The sequence below is a fragment of the Mastigoproctus giganteus genome, chromosome 4 (assembly GCF_048544385.1).
Source record: "Mastigoproctus giganteus isolate SK-2022 chromosome 4, ASM4854438v1, whole genome shotgun sequence".
Lineage (NCBI taxonomy): Eukaryota > Metazoa > Arthropoda > Arachnida > Uropygi > Thelyphonidae > Mastigoproctus > Mastigoproctus giganteus.
Window position 1 is genome coordinate 224,030,703 of NC_143578.1, and position 21,359 is coordinate 224,052,061.

At 35.6% G+C, this 21,359-nt stretch overlaps 1 protein-coding gene across 1 annotated transcript in view; it reads left to right on the forward strand.

The window, feature by feature from the left end:
* The window catches only part of LOC150087437 (ATPase family AAA domain-containing protein 2-like), a 450,193-nt gene that overhangs the window by 82,019 nt on the left and 346,815 nt on the right, over positions 1 to 21,359 (forward strand). Inside the window, exons 6-7 of the mRNA XM_090372484.1 lie at positions 467 to 590; positions 19,023 to 19,127. Coding sequence (XP_090228610.1) covers positions 467 to 590; positions 19,023 to 19,127 — 229 coding nt within the window. The remainder of the gene's footprint in view (positions 1 to 466; positions 591 to 19,022; positions 19,128 to 21,359) is intronic.

Below are 21,359 nucleotides of genomic sequence, written 5' to 3' on the forward strand. Positions count from 1 at the left end.
ATGTTCGATCGTTTGATGGAATTAATTGGGTGGTCTATATATATATTACACTTTAACTATAATTTTACATCTTTACAACCTAAACTCAGTAATTTTATGGATGCTATATATATATATATATATATATATGTGCTGGTGCCTATATTGAGATTTTATATGTGTAAAGTGGTATAAAATTTTCTAAAAAAACACTGCTACATTAAATTTTTTATGCTCCATTTTACTTCAACAACACTGTAATAATAGGTATTGACTTTCGAATCACTCTATCATTCTGTATTGCTTTAAGGGAGAGCCTGAGCATTAGTATTTTGTGTTAGCAGCTGGGTATACTTTTATTTTATAAATCACTTTTGGTATAGTGATTTTCTTATTTTTACAAATTTTTATTTATTAAAGCATTTGCAATTTGAGCACTGTGGACTTCAGATTCATTGACTTTCAGTTTTATTAACTTGAATTTTAGAGCCTTCACGGCCAAAAAGACCAACAACCACAAGTCTATTTCACACACCACCTTCTCATCATCGTCGGCCTAGGGAACGTCATAGTTTTAAATCACCTGCCCACAGGAGCCCCTTGTTTAAAAGGTTAGTACTTTTCTAAAATGTACTGAAAAGTTTACTAAAATAAAACTGATTCATTTGTTTCTTTGCTATAAACAAATGAATTATAAATTTGATATTCAGTATACCAACATCTCTTTTCTCAAGCAGTATGTTTTACTAGAAATTTTACTCTGAATTTTTTTTTTTTACACTTAACTATGTTGTGAAAAAAAATTTGTAAATTTGTATGTTGTGAAAAAAGTAAAAAACAAAATTTTTAATGGGAGTTCTGATATTTATATAAATATGTAAACAAGGATGATTTATACAGCAGTTACAGTTGTACATATTTTACCCTATACTGTGTTGAATTTTAAGAGCACTTAGTAATTTGAAAAGCACTTAGAAAAGTATGCATTGCTAATTGGCTAATTTACTGGCATTTGTGACCCTTGGGATGTGCTCTATTATATAATTTTATCAGCGAAAGCTTAATTCATCGAGGGCGCCTCCATAGCTAGGTGGGCAGGAGCAGCAGTGCATAGCACACGCTTCTTGATTAGACCGGGGTTCGAGCCTGTGCCCACCAAATACGGAGGATGCGGAAAGGTCAGGGAATGACCACCGCATATCCCCGGAGCAATATGGCCTTAGTTGCTAATGCTCCTAAAAACAAAACAACAACAACAACAACAATTCATCCAGACTCACAAGGTGAGTCTGGATGAATTGTTGTTGTTGTTGTTGTTTACTGGACTGTACTGGACGAATTAAATTTTGCTATAAATTAATTAGGAGAAAATAGACAATACTTTTAAGACTTAACTATAAAAAGCTTCTATCATTTCATCAGTTAACACTCTTATTTTTAAGAATGTTTGTGAAAGATTTATTGAGCTTTATAAAGCACTAGTTGCTCTTGAGGCTTGTGCTATTTGCTATTCTTGGTTTAACATTCTATTTGCCATTGGCATAATTCAATTCAGTTGATGTCTGTTGGTTTCTTTATTTGTTATTTTTCATTACTTTTTTAAAGATTAATGAAGAATCTTAGTCGAACTAAACTGATCAAACTGGTTAAATTATAGGTTGAAACCTCATCACTATGCACTATTTTAGTACAAAGCATTTGAGACTCATGTGGTCTGGGACATGCCCAAATCAGCAAGGTCTCTGCTGTGCTTGTGGGAACTTGGAGATACAATGTTCATTATGTTACTGGAACACCCATCAAAATGGGTACATTTATGTTTAATATTAACATGAATATTAGAAACTTGAGTGACATAGAGATGAAATTAGCAGAACTAGGTTCATATATGGTGTCAGAATAGCAGATATCACAGAAACCAAGAAGATTAATATAGGAGAATTGCAGCTAAACAATAATTATAAATTAATTTATTCTGGAAGTAAGATAGAGTGCAAGGAAGGCATAGAAATAACTTTTAGAACATTTCTTTGAAAGTTTGTGGTACTGGAAGTAGAAAACATTATCTACTAGTTATGTGGGCATATTTTAAGATGGAAAGTTGGATAGTAAAATTGTCTGTGCTTGTTGCTCTGGTGAAGACCTTTAAAAAAAAAGAAAAGATTAAATACAACAATTTTTCAATATCTTTATAAAACAGTTTCTTTATCTGATAAAGATACTATTGTTTCTTTGTCTAATGACAAAGAAAGAATATTTTTGTTTAAAGATTTAATTAGTACGAAATTAAATTACGAGATTTAATTAGTAGAAAACAACATATTTTAAGAGAATACGAAGAGGAAAAGTAAACCTAAGTTAAAGTAAACCTATGATAGTGGTAGTGGACTACTAGAATTCTGTGCAAACCCTGCACTCGTAATTCAAACACATTATTTCAGCATAAAGATAGTGATATGAGATGTAACTATTAAGTAACAAGACTGCTGCAATAAAATAAATAAAAAGAAATATTTCATAACCATACAAGTTATTCCCTTCAAAATAATTGCCTTGGGCTTGTACACACTGCTCCATATGTTTCTTTCAAGCACATCTTTCTTGAGGATTGGTTTAAATGCTGCTTCATTCCCGAGGTTTTAAAATATTGTAAAGACAACGACATTCCTTTCAAGATTTTGCTTCTATTAGATAATGCTCCCAGACATCCTGCTATCCAGAGTCATATTTCTACTGCCAAACACGATTTCACTCATCTTACCTATGGATCAGGGTGTTATTTCGAATTTAAAAACACAATAATTGCACCATACGATTTATGCACAATATTTGCTCAAGCATTGTCTGCAGTAGACGATGAGAAAAATGGCGCATAGAAGAAAATATGCCCACAGCACGTAAAAGGCTTTGAAGGATCTGAAAAAGATGAATCATATAAAGAGGTTACAGATAGGTTTGTAAAGGTTGCAGAGCTACTTCAGTTGCGAGTTGATGCCAAAGACTTGGAGGAGTTAATAGAGGAAGAAGAGAAGGAATTATCTAAAGAAGAACTTATTGACTTGCAGGCAGCGATAGTGAAAGAAGAAAATGCTGACGAAGCACAGGATGAACCAAACGAGAAGCTGAGACCCTTCACCACCAGAGAGATGGCAATTTCATGAAATTGCATCAGAAATGGCGAGGTTTGAGAAGATGGATCCTGTCAGTGAACAGTTCTTAAAAGTTAACAGAGGGGTGAATGATATGCTTGCTTGCTCCAAAGAAATCTATGATGAAAAGAAAAAAAACCACCGTCCAGTCATCCATTAACATGTTCTTTTGTAAGGTTGAGCGGCTGACCCCTTCTAAATCTCCGCAGCAGGTTACTGATCAGCTGAAGACCTCAATTCTAGCAACAATGCTCAAGAGGTAAAAGTTAACTGCACGGTTTTGTAATTTTTCCTGCGCGTGAGATAAAAAATTGAATAAATACAATAAATAATTCTATTCACATGTTCTTCGAACATTTATTTTTTGATTCAGTAAATTTAGCAAGCACAGTTGCCAGTGCTGCATAAGCACGGGGGAAATTCCGACTTACGTAGGAACCCTTACATAAGTCGGGGAGTTCTTGTACTTGGATTTCAGGAAAGCTTTTGATACTGTTGCATTTAAAAGACTGCTTTACAAACTGGAGCAATGTGGCCTTAAGGGCAAGTTACTGCTGTGGATAAAGGGGTGGTTGAGTGGGAGAAGACAGAGAATGGGTATCAATTAGCACTACCATTCTTGGACTAATGTTATTAGTGGAGTCCTCCAGGGTTCAGTGCTGGGCCCATTGTTTTTAATATTTATTAATGATATTGATGAAGCATATATGACTTAATGTCCAAGTTTGCTAATGATACAAAAGCTGGTAGGATGGTTAATGACAATAATCAAGGTAAACTTCTGCAATGAGATTTAGAAAAATTAGGCATATGGGCAGTTGAAGTTTAACATTGACAAATGCAAGGTACTGTGTATGAGTAGCAGTAATCCAGATTAACATACCAACTCTGGCACTACACACAGCTCTGTGGAAAATGAAAAAGACCTGGGTGTTATTGTGCAGTCAGATATTAAGTTTCTGAGTAGTGCAGACAGGCTGCCAGAAGGGTTCTGTCTGCACTGATATACAGGAACTTTGCTGGCAGGGATAAGAAGGTGATTATCCCTTTGTACGAGGGCATGGTTAAGCCGCACCTTGAATATTGTAATTTTTTTTTTATTAGAGAGGTATTAGAACCTATAGTACTTAGACGGTGCATGGGTTCAAGGTTGGAAAGATGAAAGAAGATATTTGTTGACATTAGACTTGAACTTCTATAGATTGTAATTTTTCATAAAATACGTATAAAGGAAGGTTGTTCCAGAAAATGGAAGTTGATTGAATAAATAAGGAAGAAGAAAAGTCGGTTTTGTGAGTTTGAAGTTGGACAGTAAAAGGATGTTGACTGGTTGCAGCACATGTCCAGAATGCTTTAGAAGAGAGAGAGAGAGTGAGAGAGTGAGTGAGTTTGAATTAAAGAAGCCAATTCAGAGGAACAGGCCCGTGGAAGTATCTATAAAAAGGAAGTATCTATAGAACAGCAGAAATAGAACTTCTGTGAGACAGAGAGTGGTGAGACTGTTAGAGTTGAGTCATTAATTAACCTAACTGCCCTCTTTTGAATGGAATCTAGAAACCTGTGGGAACAATATGAATAGCTTTTGAAAGAAAAGTAACACCAAGAGAAAAGAGAAAACTAGTTTTTTACATGCAGAGGAAGTAGTATTTGTAATTTGCTTATGCCAAGAGAGAATGGAAGTCAGGGTAATCCCCAGTAGAGATACAAGAAATTGGAGTGTCATCAAAGATAAGCATAGGAACAGAAGAATCCTTTTTGTGAGATCTAAGACAGGACTGAGTTTTAGAAGTATTGAAATCAGTTAAGTTGGCTTTTCCCCACTGGAGTTAATTCACTGGAGAATTAACTGGACATATTGCATTTATGGAATTGGTAGTGGATATTCAAGAAGTTAAAGCTGTTTGTGCAGTTCAAGGTTACTCAAACTGGAAGGTGGAATGCAATGTGCTGTCTTCAACAAAATAGGACTTCCAGTCAATGGGAGAAGATCATTAATATTCAAGAGGAAAAGAATGGGAGAAAGAACTGAACCTTGGGAACACCAGCATTAGTGGACAAGTTAGAACACAGAGAGCCATCCACCATTACCCACAGTGAGTTGTCAGAGAGAAAACCGGATACCCAATTACAAAAAAACAGTTGGAAAACCATAAGACGGAAGCTTATTTAGAAGCCCTTTATGCCAAACATGATAAAAAGATTTCATCCCTACAAGAATAATTTTACTTACTCGATCTGAGAAAACATTATCCTCAAAAAGGCCTCTGAGGTTGGGAGAATAGTTCATATCACAAATTTAAATTTGTGATATGAAAAAAAATTTCAAATTTAGTTCATATATGAACTATATGAACTAAAAAATTTCAAATTTAGTTCATATATGAACTATATGAACTAAATTTGTGATATGAACTATTTAAATAGTTCATATCACAAATTTACACTGACAGTTTTGATTAAAATAGTTTAATACTGTAAAAATATAAAATATAAATATAATAAAATCTACCAAGCGATACAGTGGATACTGTAAAATAATATTTACAAAACTGATTTACTATAAAATAAAATAAAATTTATTACGAAAAATGTTAAAATACAATAAAATACAAAAATTAAAAGCGATAAAACAATGATTGTAGCTTTTGGGGCATCCGCCTCCTTTCTCAACAACAATGGAGGTGGATGCCCCGAAAGCTACAATCATTGTTTTATCGCTTTTAATTTTTGTATTTTATTGTATTTTAACATTTTTCGTAATAAATTTTATTTTATTTTATAGTTTTACAGTATCCACTGTATCGCTTGGTACATTTTTTTATATTTTAGGATTGTTTAGTATTCTGGTAGGTAAATCTGTGCAAGGTTATTAGTTATTGCATCTCAACCAATTGGGTCCGTGTGACCAGAAAATGGAAGTCAGCTGGAGTTGTGAAAATTAAAATCACCAAGGAAAATTACCTCATTGTTAGGAAAGTTTGACTGGAGAAAGTCAAGTTTCAAAAAGAGTAAGTCAGAGTTCCAAGTGATTAGTGGAGTTGGAGAATGATAGAGGCAACCAATGAATTTGGCAGAATGTGGTAGAGAGATTTTAAGCCAGAGGAGATTCCAAATTGCTAAGTATCTGACTTAGTATTTGTGAGTTTTGACTTGGTACAGAGAATATCAGAATGGACATATGCACAATGTACCACATTTGAAGTGAAAGGAATCATACAGCAAATAATTCGGACAACTGAGATGAGCAGTGGTTGAATCAACTGATTACTGGGTTTCCGTCAGAAAAAGTACACAGGGTTTGGAAAATTGTAATTGGAAATGGACGTCATTGAGATTAGAACTGAGACCCACTAGCGTAAAAGTAAAGTGCAGCCATTATCAACCCACTGCAGGATGGAAGCCTCCTCAACAATTCATGCTGAGGCAAATGGACCATAACCTGCCACGCTGGTCCAGTGCGTGTTGGCAGATCGACCGTATTCAGCAGTCAGGGGCTTGAACCCCGGTCTACTCAAAGAGCGTGTGCTACTGCACTCCTGCTCCTGCCCACTCGGCTACGGAGGCCGCCCCCCCCCCACACACTAGCGTAGCTACCCTTTTTCAGGCCTGGAGGCAAAGAACATGTTCAGGCCTCTACTTAATTAATGAAAATTGTAAAAACAGGAGACAGCCAAAGACGGCAGACCCCTAAAGGGTCCAGGCCAGGAGGCAATTGCCTTGCCTACCTACATAGTAGCTATGCCACTGCTGAGACCACATATACAAAGTATTTGTGAAATGAATGAGGAAGTGCTTGGGAGGTTTAAATCTTTTCACAGATACAAGTTTAAATCTTTTCACAGATACAAGTTTAAATCTTTTCACAGATATAAGTTTAAATCTTTTAACAGTTTCACAGTTTGTTCACAGATTTAACAGTTTCACAGTTTGTTCACAGATTTAACAGTTTCACAGTTTGTTCACAGATTTAACAATTTCACAGTTTGTTCTATGAGTTTGAAAATTTGTAGTGTATTCAGAAGTAAGAAAACATGGTGAGGACATGCTGTATGAAGTAATGAAATTTTTGGGTATGATGTACACATGGTAAAAATATACCCAGCTCCTTGACATAACATGGCCTCGATAATGCCCCTCACACATCCAGTACTTGGAATTCCTGCAATCACTATCTGCCAGAGTAAAGGCAGCGAGATTATACACTGGCTGATCTGGAAGCTTCTTAGACAGTTACCAATAGATCCTGTCTGGTGGACTATCTAGCGACATGCCTGCGAATAGCATTTTAGAGCTGTATCCTCGAAATGTAAGGAAGACTGGATCTCGCTATGATGTCCATCAATCATACTGTATGATAAAAGAGATTGGGGAGGATTTGCTGGAGCTTTGCTCTGGAGACTAAACATGGGTTCCACCACTGCAAGCCGCCAATAAGCAAAGTGATGGTTGCACCAGTTGAAGAGAGTCGCCTACCATCTAGTATTGCCTGGTAACACAGAGGAGCAGTATCCTTCCGTGTGGTGTGGTGTGGTGTGGATACCACACCTTCATCCCTACTTATGTTGGTTTGCACCTGGATGTCACCTACAGTGTGCTGGGTGCTGTATTTCAGGACCTGCACTTGGGGATTATGATGGTAGTAGTAGTAGTAGTGGCACTTGATGCAAGAAAGCAAGTGTAGGAGCTTATGCAGCATCAGCCAAAAAAAAAAAAAAAAAAAATCACACCATACCCTCCAATTGCCTGTCTAGTTCCTCCTTAAATTTATTTAACCTATCAACTTCCACGACAGATGGAAGTTTGTTCCAGCAATTAACCACCCGCTGGCTAAAGGCAAATTTCCGCACATCTATTCTACATCTATCCTTTCTTAATTTGAACTTATGTCCCCGTAGGTTCGTATTCTGAACAAGTGGGAGGATCCCATCAGAATTCAGCGTGCTCAACCCATTCAAGGCCTTATAGACCTCAATCAGATCACCGCGCAGGTGCCTAGTCTCCAGCCACTGCAATTTGCAGAACTTAAGCCTCTCTTGGTAAGAGGATCCCTTCATTCCCCTCACCAATCGTGTTGCTCTTCTCTGTACACGCTCAAGCAAATCTACATCCTTCCTAAAATGAGGCCTCCAGACCTGTACGCAGTACTCAAGGCGTGGCCTGACCATTGCCTTATACAGAGGGACAATCACCTCCTTTTCCCTGCTAGCAAAATTCCTATAAATCATTGACAAAACCCCATGACCTGCCCTAGCAGCCTGTCTACATTGCTCAGAAAACTTCATATCTGACTGCACAATTACTCCCAGGTCTTTTTCATTTTCTACCACCTTAAGTGTAGTACCACACAGTTGGTACGTTTCTCTGGGGTTACTTCTACCCATATGCAGTACTTTGCATTTGTCAAGGTTAAACTTCAGTTGCCACTTCTTAGCCCATCTGCCCAAATTATCTAGATCCTGTTGCAGTAGCACACTGCCATTACTGTCATTAACAACCCTGCCAACCTTCGTGTCATCTGCAAACTTCGACATTAAGCCTGATATACCTTCATCAATATCATTGATAAATATACAAAACAACAGTGGACCCAACACCGAACCCAGTGGGACTCCACTAATAACATTAGTCCACGAAGAGCAGCACCCATTGATTACCACCCTCTGTCTTCTCCCACTTAACCATCCTTTTATCCATTGTAGCAACTTACCCTTAATACCATTCTGCTCCAATTTGTACAGTAGTCTTCCATGCGCAACAGTGTCAAAAGCTTTCCTGAAATCCAAGTATATGATATCAAAATTATTTTTTGCATCCAGTTCCTTTGTGACCACATCATAATAACCAATCAAATTTGTCAGACAAGACTTTCCCTTAACAAACCCATGCTGTGTCTGAATTATTGCTGCAGTCTTGTCTAGATGATCCTGCACTGCATCTTTAACCAGTGACTCCATTATTTTACCCGGAACAGAAGTTAAACTAACTGGTCTGTAATTATTCGTGTCACCCTTCGAACCTCCTTTGTGAATTGGGGATACATTTGCACATCTCCAGTCCGTGGGAACCTCCCCTGAATCCAAGGATGCTCTCATAATTATGGCTAAGGGTTTGCTTAGTTGCTTTGCCGCCTCCTTTAATATAACTGGATAGATCCCATCCGCCCCAGGTGCCTTTCTTATGTTTAACTTCAACAATTTCTCCTCCACTTTGCTCTCAGTTATTACAAAATCATTAAGCACACTGCTACAATTTGATAACCTTCTTCCATTTTCAAACTGTAATAATTCCTCACGTGTGAATGTAGATGCAAAATACTCATTTAGTTTGTTTGCTATCTGAGCAGGATCATCAACAGTCGAACCATCGATGTCAAGTGGACCAATCATATTTAGCCCCTTCCTTTTAGAGTTTATATAAGTAAAGAAATCCTTGCTGTTTTTCTTAGCATCTTTTGCCAAAGATTTCTCGTAATCCGCCTTTGCCTGCCGAACCTCCTTTGTGACCTGATTACAGACTAGCTTATATCTGCTACAGGCTTCTGCGTCGCCTGATAATTTATATGCATCCCATGCATTTTTCTTCTCTGTCACGAGTCTCATTAGTTCATTTGATAACCATTTAGGCCTAAACCTTGAACAATATTTCTTCATCGGTATGAAAAGTCTAGTAGCTTCCATGATTAATTCCTTGAATGCTTCCCACTTAGAATTTACTGTTTGTAACATCGTCAGTCGATCCCACTGTACAGAATTTAAAAACTGTCTGAGACCACTGTACTCCCCTTTACGGAAGCAAAAACCCTTTCCTTTACCCCTGACGGTAGTTACCTCTTTGAGTAAATCCCACTTCAGCACACTGTGATCACTGCCTCCTAGTGGTTCCTTTATCTGCAAATTCTTAATACACGAATGATCACTGCTGATAACCAGATCAAGAGTATTACTTTCTCTGGTTGCCTCTCGAGCATGCTGCTGCAGAAAACAATCATCCAATAAATCCACAAAAGTCTGACTAGTGTGTGAGTGACCAACCCACAAGTTCCAGTCAATATCTGGAATGGTGTTACTGTTACTAACAATCCCACCATCATGAAGGTGCAAGCAGAGAATTGAGTTGTCACAGACCAAACTGGACTTTGCCAAAATCAGGTCCACTTGACTTGAGTGTTACCTGAATATCAGTTCCATCAGCGATTTCCAGTTAGCAAGCACAACTTGGCATATCTGTATACAGGTCTGGAGGCCTCACTTTAAGAAGTGATGTTGATCTGGAACAAGTACAGAGAAGGGCAACCAGATTGGTGAAGGAAACAGAAGGGTGCTCTTACCAAGAAAATCTTCAGTTGTGCAGTTGCACTGCTTGGAAACTAGGTACATGTTGGGGGATCTGATTTTGGTGTTTAAGGCCTTAAATGGATTGAGTAAGCTAAATGTTGATGGCATTCTTCCTCTTGCTGAGAACACATGAGGGGGCATAAATTCAAATTGAGGAAGGATGCTTGCAGGATAGATGCGTGAAAGTCTGCCTTCAGCCAGTGGGTGTTTGGTTGTTGGAACAAACTTCCATCTGTTGTTGTGGAAGTGGGTGTTTTGAATAAATTCAAGGAAGAACTAGACAAATTCTTGGAGGGTGTGGATGGGTCAAGTGTGTTTTTTTATTTATTTATTATTTTTTTTTTTTGGTCTGATGCTTTATAAGCCTGTTTTTTTTGCATCATTTGCCACCACCAATACTAATACTAGCAACTAGTTAAAGATGCAAAGGTGATATATGGGGGATTTAAGATTAATGGTCACTTATATGTTGTATTTAGTATAAGTTAAAAAAAAAGTGGGAAAAATGTACAAAAATCAAATTTACCAACAACATTAAATATCAAAACCTCCTTGCTCAAAAGTTAAATAGTATTCCTGATGCTAACCTGGTGACTTTAGATGAAGAATGACAAAATTTGAGAAATTTAGTGGAAGCTGCAAAAAAATTGTGGCAGAAAGGTCCAAAAGAAAAGGTCTAACTTTTTGGATTCATCATGGTGAATCCAAGAAGTTACAGGAAAGAAAAGAATATATGAAAATTTTTTGCAAGTAAAATTAATAAATCCATATTGGAATATATAGAAAAGTTCAAGAGGTTAATTATGAAATGATTGAAAGAAAATACTTTGCAAGATTTTTTTGGAAAGATATAGAAAAATCAAGGTGGAAAAATGTTTTGGAATTTATTTAAAAATCTTATAACAGGTAACAAATAATAAATAGCATAATTAAAAGTGATAAGGGTGATATTAAAATATAACAGATGGAATTTTTAGAAGTATAGCTTAAATACTTTGAGGATTTCTCAAAGGAGCTGAAGACATACTGAGGTAGGGTACTTTTGTGTATTATCTCTATTATTAATGTAGAAAAGGTCATGGAAAATATAAAATATTGAAAGGTAGCGGATTATATAAAATTATCTCTGAAATGGGTACTAATCCACAAGCCTTTGAATTTCTCCAAACTGTTAACCTGAACTGCCCACAGAGGCAACTTGTTCCGGTAATTAACAATTCACTGGCTAAAGGAAACCTCTTACAATCTAGTTCAGTGTTTCTCAACTGTATGCCACAGCACATTAATGTGCCACGAGTATGCTTCAAGTGTGCTGTTGAAAATGCAAATTAAAAAAAAAAATTAATAATTCCAAGTTTTATAATAAAAATTAATTCAAACCAAAAATTCATTTACTTATGCTGTGCCAATCCAAGTGCCTTCTGGTAGTGAATGTGACATCACATTTTGATTCCTAGAACTATACTACACAAATCCTATATTTGTTCACCTATACTACACAAATAATAAGTGTTTTATTAAATATACCCAACAGAAATAACTTCCCATTTGTGAATATATGAGTATAGTAGTGATTATAGTGTGTTGTAAAATTTTAGCATCTTTAAAAGTGTGCCACAGTAACGAAAAGGTTCAGAAACACTGATCTAGTTTATAAATTTTTCCTGTTAGAATGAATGGGCATCCTTTATTCAGTCTACTCCACAGTTCTAGCATTATTTAATAATATGAAAATTTCCTCCTTGTTTATTTTACTATCCCTTCTCAGAACCTTATAAACCTCAGTTAGGTCCTTTCCAAGGTATCTGATTATGGGCACCCTTTAGTCAATCTCACTAGGTGCAGTGCCTGTCCTTGAACCTTGTCTTTTTTTGGGTGTGGCCACGGAAATAGTATTTCATTTGTGATCTCACTATTTGTCTTGTACTGTGGGATTATGATCCCTATCTCCTAAAGCATGTAAATCACCAACAGGACACCATGGATCCTCATTGTGTTTTTGTGGTCTGAATCTGGGAATGCTCTTGCAGTGCACAGGCTATTTCTGACAAGTAATATGGTCATCTGTCCCACCTCTCTTTGTTTATTTCCTAAATATGTTATGCCAGTGCTTTTTTTGTAAAAAAAAATATGTGCCAGTACTGATTCTTTACTATCAGGAAAAATTGAAAATTAAAAGGATATGAAAAGTACTCTAAAATTTTTTTTTACTTGATATTGTTACTTTAGTAGTAATGTTTTTAGAAAAAGAACAACAAATTAAGTATATTAACACAGTTTGTTAAGCATAAATTTATTATTCGTGTAAATAAGTAAAATGTGAGTAAATAAGTAAAAAATAATAACATAAGTAAAAATAATTTCATAATAAAGTTTTTGTAGAATATTCCAAATTTTCATTAAGTTCTCATCGGACACCCTATGCCGACTTGATTTCTTCCTCTTTGTGTGTCGATTGTTGAATGACGTTTCCGAAGCAGCCATGAATCAACATATTTTGTTGGATCGAAGTGGGTTAGCGGTGGTCCTACAATTTAAAGAAACTAGTGAAGAAACTGTTTTTGTCATCAACGAAGCACTGGCGACCAGATTCATTTGTGAAAATCCTCGTTCGCATTCGCTCGATGAAATTTGTATCGTACTCAGAGCATTCATCAAATGCTTCAATTCCTCTGAAACCTTATCAATTAGGTATCCCCGAATTGCATTTAACTGTAACCTAATTGACAATTTTCATTTTCACCAAATGCCAACAATTCATGTTTAGAAGAATTAATACTTTCGTTGTCCTCCTCTTGTCATCAGTATTGTCACTAGTTTTTAAAATTGAATTTTTTCTTTTCTTTTTTTTTTTGAAACTGGTATTCAGGTACTGTGACCATGTAAACAAAGATAGGGAAAATTTACGGAAAAATGTGGATAACGCACTTCTGTGAAACAACACATGATTATTTGTCGGGGTAAAAGAAAATCACTTTTCTAATTCTCGAACGGGGCTTTTATAGTGTTTTTACAAAGGTGTCCAACTTACGGCCCATGAGGAAAGTGAACTAAAATAACATTTTAAATTTTGTTAATTATCAAAAAAAATTTTCTCGTTAAATGTTTTATTCAGTAAATGCAATCGTGTATTGTACTTAATAAAAGTTTTGAATATTTTCAGTTTTACTTTTACATGCAACAAGATATGGAAAATGTAACACACTAAAGAAATCTAACTTGAATTTTTTTGCCACCACTGCAGTAGAAGGTGGGCCAGAGCCCATTGGGAATACACCTTGAACTGCTCACTCTTGACCAGCGTGACTTCTCTGTATGTGGGACAGGTGGTCGGAAAAGTTTTACCAGGTACCAAACTAAGTTGTAGAATTAGCTCCCTTTAGCTCTCTTAATTCATGCAGCAGCAATAATTGCCTGAAGGCCAGAAATGGGAACAGTGTGTACCGAGTTAATTCTCTCCTAATCCGTTCGCTATATGAAAATTTTCTTCGCTCAGTGGAAACTATTTTAAATGTAACCTCCAAGGGGAAGTCAAAATAATTCGCTATAAAAGGACTTAGTTAAACAGAGGTCCGACTGAGTAATTTTGAATTATAAAAATGGTTATATAATTTTATATAGTAAATATCTTAACAATAGACAGTAAAAAATGCAAATTTAGTTAAATAATTTTAAGCTTGTTTGAATAGTAGGTAAACATGTGAAAATAATTTAGAATATTACAAATTTCAAAGTGCGTTGCATCCAAATGTCACACATCACTGTTAATAAAGATGCTGATACACCGTACCATTGCATACTGTCCCAAAAATAACACTGCATTATACATTCTGAATGTACATTATACAAGTAAAACTCATCATGTCCTATTTCTGGGCGACATAGTTTCTTTTAGCCATATCGTGTTAGTGTTCCATTTGCCCTATTATGTTCCTAACTAAAAGTTCAACCTCACTGATTTCATTAGTAATACTGATATTTCTATAAGCACAGTTCAACCTAAATATTGTTGTATTGTTTATCAAATACAAATACATTCCTTAAAGGTTGTTTTTTCTCTTGGCTTTAGCTTGTTTTATTTGAAGCATCACTGCCCTCGACACATCCTTCCAATATTAGAAGACTCACTAGCATATTTGGCTTCACATATATCATCAGTCAACAAAACACCCAAATATGAAGTAAGCATTAGTCCCAAAAAAAAAAAAAAAAGATTTCTACATACTAGGTGACTATACTGGTAAAAATTACTTCCCAAAAGCATTGCAAATTCTCTCAAGTCTTGAGTTTATCCATAAGCCTTTCAGTCTATGAACCTAATGGGATTTTTAAGCATTTCCCTATATTTATCCAATATAGTTGTCAGTTTGTGTGCAATTAATATTGTTATTTTCCCATGTAATAATAACAATATAATAATAATACTCTCTCTTACCATATAAAAAAAAAAAAAATCCTTGTTGCTGTTTTTTCACATCATACTGATATGGATTTGCTCCAGGCATCCATACTCTGTTTCAAGTCCAACTGTTTTATAGTAAAAAGCATTACCTGTTTCTCTTACAATAATCTCTCCAATAAGCTTATAAGAACAAGAATAATAAGCTTATTCTTGTTCTTATTAGCACAAGAACATGTGTGAGTAATAGTCTTTTCTTGGGGAAATTTAACTGCAGTCGTTTTTGCGCCAATAAAATCAAAATCAAATCAGAGTAATAGTATTAAATTGCCACCACCACTTCCAACACTTCATTTATAAAAAATTATAAGAAATTTTCAATTGTTTCAAAAATGAGTGAGAATGATAATATAAAAGATCAGTGTGTGGATATATACAAGTAGTTCCCGGGTTTATGAGTTTTTTTTTTTTTTTTTTTTTTTATCAAGTATCAACAAAATCGAAAATATGAACATTAATTGCAAAAAATGAATGTTAAACATCCATAAATATTGCATTTCAAACTATGATGTAGCTATATCATACACTGTACCCTGCTTTATGATATTAATCTGTTCCAGAGACATCATCATATTGTGAAAATATCGTAATGTGAACCCAATAACACATTGTTTTTTTGGTAATTCGTTACACGACCTCGGAAGTTGATATTTTCGCTATATAACTCTCTGAAAGGTCATTTTTATAGTATAAAAAGAGTCTATTAGTTACCAATTCATTAAATGCACTACACTTTCATCATTATCATCTGTTCTGTTATAAGAACCAATTTTGAACGGCTTTGTGATATTTTTCTAAAGCACATTTCTGGAGGTCACGACTATAAAACAATAAAAACAATTTGCACTTTCTGGTTTATTGGGCTTTTCTGTTACTGCAAGCAATTATAAAAGGGTAGTAAACTTGATCTTCCTGCATTTGCGGAAATACCGATAGCCGGGATTGTGTGGTTTTTTTTAACGTTATTATGGTGAAATGTGTTTCCCCTTTACTGAAATCTTCAATCGTATAAAAAACAAAAATAAATTTTCAGAATCTTCTCTTCATTCCTTTTTTTAAAGCTTTGTAAACTTGTTACTCAGCTCAAATCGTGTTAGTTGCAATTTGTGGTTTCCGTTTAAAAAATGCTTATGCATGCTATTTAAAAAGAAAAGAGAAGATTATCTTGGAAATAAACGGCTCTTGAAGCATTTCTGAACAGGACGACTCCTTGTGCAACAAATCAACAAGTGCCAAGCCAATAATGAGTGATCAACTAGTGTGCGTTTAGTTGATGATGGTGAAGAATAAACATTCTTTAACATTGTAAATCATAAATAATTTCTCTGTTATTATAATTTGCTTGATTTTACAGGCTATGTTTTCATTTCTTTCGCTAAATCAATCATTGTGTAAACATAAACTAATTAGCTAACTTATTTCATTGTTGATAACTTAACCCCTATTTTTAGCATTATGTGTATAGGAAATAAATTCCCGCTTTACGAAGCACACAGTATGGTTTTAATTATTAATATTAGCATACAGTATTTATGGACTAATGCCATTGCTGTGATAATATACATTACCATAATGCAATATAGTGTTATTTGTTAGAATATATGTATTAGCATTTGGCAAAGAGTAGTGAAAAAAAAGGAAGACACCTAGATAAATCTATGGAGAACATGTAGGCAAAAAAATGTTAGATTATTAAAGCATACATAAGACATTTAAAAAAAAAAAAAAACATCATTGTATGCATACAATTTGGGTGACTTCTTCCTGGTTCAATCATCCAAATTGAAAGGAGAAAACAACAAGAGGTTCACTGTTTCTGTGATTATCAATATATGCAGTATGGCAATACCAAGTTTTAATAGGGTTTAAAGCTATATAAAATGGTATAATAATAGATATAAAAAATAAAAAATTATAAAATGTATGTGCATGGTGCACAATGATCATTGTTGACCCAACAGAGAACGAAAGAGATAAATCTAAGCTGTTTTTTAGATTTTATTTTTTAGATCCTGTCCATGCCTGGAGGAATTCCTAAAGGTATCTCTTTAATTGGAGCTGCAGTTAGCCAGTGTCAGGCAGAGGGAGTAGAATTCTTCCAGAGGAATTATTTCTGGTTTCTCAACCTACACAACATGCAAATTGTCTGTATTGTATGCTGTGATCAACAAGTGTGCATTTACAGTTACCCAGAATGTTAATTCAATTACCCATCTGTATTGGGTCTGTAAATTGCATGTGTTCTCTGGTCGATTTGCCTTCTTTGCTGGAAGAAAAACCCAGGGTTCAGGGAGATAAGGGACCTTGCTATCTATGCCTGAGACTAACTCAGCCACGGAGTGAAAAAGGCCCATTAAAGTTCCTCACATAATCGACAGGATTCGAACCTGGGTGTTTAGAACCACAGGATTCGAACCTGGGTGTTTAGAACCACAGGATTCAAACCACTGTGCTGCCCCACAGACATGCTGTGAGAGAAGGTCTAAGAGCATCATTTCATAAAATTTGTATGCTATTCTGATAATTTTCACTATTGTGTTAAAATGATTGTTAGCCAAGACAAAAAGTTTATATTAGACCATTAGTTCATGTTTATTCCAACAGATGCAAATTGATTAAGCCGAAATTTGAATTTTAACTTTTTATTCATCAAAACCTTGGCTTAAAATTTCGTGCATGCGCAGTTATTTTAAAATGATGATAATTATGAGGGGTTTCCGAAACGTACGGTAACACATCTTTTCTCTTGATGAAGTTTAATAATACAAAGTTGAAATTACACACTAAGAAATAAGTGAACATGCACTACTTCTCCACAAAGTGTCCAGTTTTATTAATGCACTTGTCCCAATGATGGATCATTTTATCAATACCAGTACTGAAGAAGTCCATACCAACATCGCACCGCCTGATGAACTTCCTCATCTGTGGTGAAATGCTTTCCCGAAAGGCATTTTTTCAGAGGGCCGAACAAATGGAAGTCTGAAGGTGCTAAGTCTGGACTGTTTAGGGGGGATGTGACAGAGTTTCCCAATGATTATGGCACAACCACTCACGAGTGGTTGGGCAGTATGTGGAGTTGCATTGTCGTGCAACAAAATCATGTCGCTTGTCAGGAGTCCTGGTCATTTGTGTTGAATGTTGGCTTTCAGTTTTTCCAACGTTGCACAGTAAAGCTGTGCACCGATTGTTCTTCCCTTCGGCAAGAAACCCACCAACAAGAACGCCTTGGCAATCCCAGAACACTGTGGCCATGACTTTTCGGACACTGGGAACAGTTTTAAATTTTTTGCGCATAGGAGATTGTGGATGTTTCCAAGTCATGGAGTCTTGTTTGCTCTCTGTGATAAAGTGATGAACCCACGTTTTATCTGCTGTGACTATGCGAGTGAGAAAATCCTCTCCTTCGCCGCTGTATCAAAACAGGTTCTCCAGACACATGCCCATATATTTTGCTTTGTCCTCCTCTGACAATTGTTGGGGCACCCAGCGGCAGCACACCTTTCGAAAGCCAAGGACATCATGAACAATTTCGTGAACAGTCGACTTACTCACGTTCACTATTTGTGCAATTTCACGCAGTTTCACTCACCTGTTTTCAAGAATGATGCCCTTAATGTGTGAAATGTCTTCTGTCTTGTTCGATGAAGGCCTACCCACCCAATGTCAATCTTCAATGTCAACACGGTCCACTTTAAATTCATTGCACCAAAAACACACCTGCTACTTTGGTGGTGGTGGTGGTGGTGCCTCCGTAGCCAGGTGGGCAGGAGCAGCAGTGCACAGCACACGCTTCTTGATTAGACCGGAATTTGAGCCCGTGACCACCAAATATGGAGGATACGGACAGTACTGCAACGCTGCAGTACTGTCACCTCACAGCAGATTTTGAATATTGTTAATGTTCAAATTTGAACGTTATTAACAGGTCTATCTGTCCACCCCGTTTCATCTCATTCCCTTTCACCATTATTAAGAAACAAAATGTGTTACCTTACTTTTTGGAAATCCGTAGTAGTAGTACCCGTGTTTTTTTGTGGATATTATCTAAATACAAAAATTGAGAAAATATTCATTATCTTACATTTATGTTTTCAATAGGAAGCGGCATGCCACACACAATAGTTCTTCAACTAGTAGTTCTAGTGATGATGAACGTAGATTTGAACTACGAAAAGCTAGAAGCATGGCAAGAGCAAGGAACAGGTCAGAGCAATTATTTTGGATGTATACAAAGTATATTTTACAGTGATTTTATAGGTCTCTTTTTCACATATCAATAGTCCTCTCACACTTTTCTTAATATCATTAAAGATTTATTAGTTTTATGTGCAAAAATTTTTTTTTTTTTATTTTCTCAGATTGTGTATTTTACAAAGTCATTCTAAAATCATGCCTTTACAGACATTTCCATGTATATCTTTTGTGGTTTCTATTAATATTTTCTTAAATTTTGTCATTCATCATTTAAAGTTGTGAAAATCATTTAACTTTTAAGTAAGAGAGTTTCTGTATATAATCTTTACTAAATCTATTAGCAGATCTAAGAAATGTTTGATTTTGGTCATTTTAGTACATTTTTATGACTTATTTTTTGTACTAGTTGTCATTTTTGATTTTCATTAAATTACAGACACTCCCATTACAGACTTATGTAAGGGTTGCGTTCCGCAGAACTATGTCAGTCGGAATTTTACGTAAGTCAAAATTTCCCTAAATGCTTATGCAGCACTTGCAAATTTGAGTGAAGCAAAAAGAAATGTTCAACGAACATGTGAATAGAAATATTTATTAAATTTTTTTACCTCGTGCATGAAAAATTATAAAATTACAAAAAGAGAGAGGAGACAGGCATAATGTCAGCAAGTTTTAGCTTTCAAGCATCATTGCCAGAATTAACTATCCAGCTGATAAGCACGCCGATGCAGAAGTTGAGGGCTGTGGAGATTTAGAAGGGGTTTTTTCCAACACATCACAATCTCTGCAGCTGCAGAATCGGCACTGGCGACTTAACCACAAACTTTAATGTTTTGGAAACCAGCACAATGCTTGAACCTATTAAACCACCCATTGCTTGCCATGAACTTGGCTTGGGGTTTGTCATACTTATCCTTAATATCTTCATAAATACTTCTTGCTTTTGCTTGAATGGCCATTGGACTCAGGGGCACTTTGCTTCTGAATCTGATTTTCCATTCATATTATTAATAGCTTTTCCATCTTCGATATAGCACCTGAATGCTGTTTTGTGATCACTGTTGATCTTAAATGCGTTGATCCTTTAACATGTTCTTTTATATGTGCACTGTCCCTTAAAATAGTATTCACTGTTGAAGCAGCAAAACCTAATTCCATGCAATAGATGACAAACTTTGTCCTGCTTCTTACTTAAACATTTTCATCTTCATTTCTAAGTTTTTTTTGTCAATTTTTTATCAATTTTTTGTTTCCTAGCACTGCCAGCACTTGCACTTTCTGTTGGTTCCTTTCCCTTCACCATTGTAATAAGTAAATAGAAATGAAGAGAAGATTCTGAAAATTTATTATGTTTTTTATATGATTAAAGATTTCAGTGAAGGGGAATTCATTTTACTGTAACGTAAAAACCCACAGAATTCCAGTTATGGGTATTATCGCAAATGCAATAAGATCGAGTTTACTACCCATTTATAATAGATTGCACTAACAGAAAAGCCCAATAAACTGGAATGTGCAAATTGTTTTTATTGTTTTATGGTAGTGACCTCCAGAAATGTGTTTCAGAAAAATATCACAAAGCCATCCAAAATTGATTCTTGTGTTACCTCCACTTGAATCCCATGGGAGCTTGAACCCTGTCCCGAAATGGAGGGGGTAACCTAATAACCGAACATATGATAACGATGAAAGTGTAGTGCAATTTCCATTATAAAAATGACCTTTTAGAGAGATATAAATAGCTTAGTTATATAGCGAAAATTCCAAGGTCTTGGAACAAATTACCAAAAAAAAACAATGTGTTATTGAGTTCACATTACAATATTTTCACGATACCTTCATTTATTCCTACGGGATACAAAGTATGTTTCCATGATTTTTTTTAAGTTTGCACCGGCTGGCAAAAACTTACGTAAAGTCGAATTTCCGTAAGTCAAGTATTACGTAAGCCGGGGAGTGGCTGTACATTGTGTCTTTTTTCCGCTAAAGCATTTTTAACCACCTTTTGTAATTTTATAGGAAAATGCAATAAAGTTCAATTAAATTGCATTATCACCTAGATGAGGGATGACCTACTGGGTGCAATAACAGCAGTCAGAATATTGGGACATGTAGGTGTTATTGGCATGCACTGTCACCGAGTGAAAATTGAAATAAATTAGAATCAAAAAATTTTTTTGCTTCAGCAGTTGGATAATGGGAATACATATAAACATCTGATGCAAGCAAATTGTGACATAG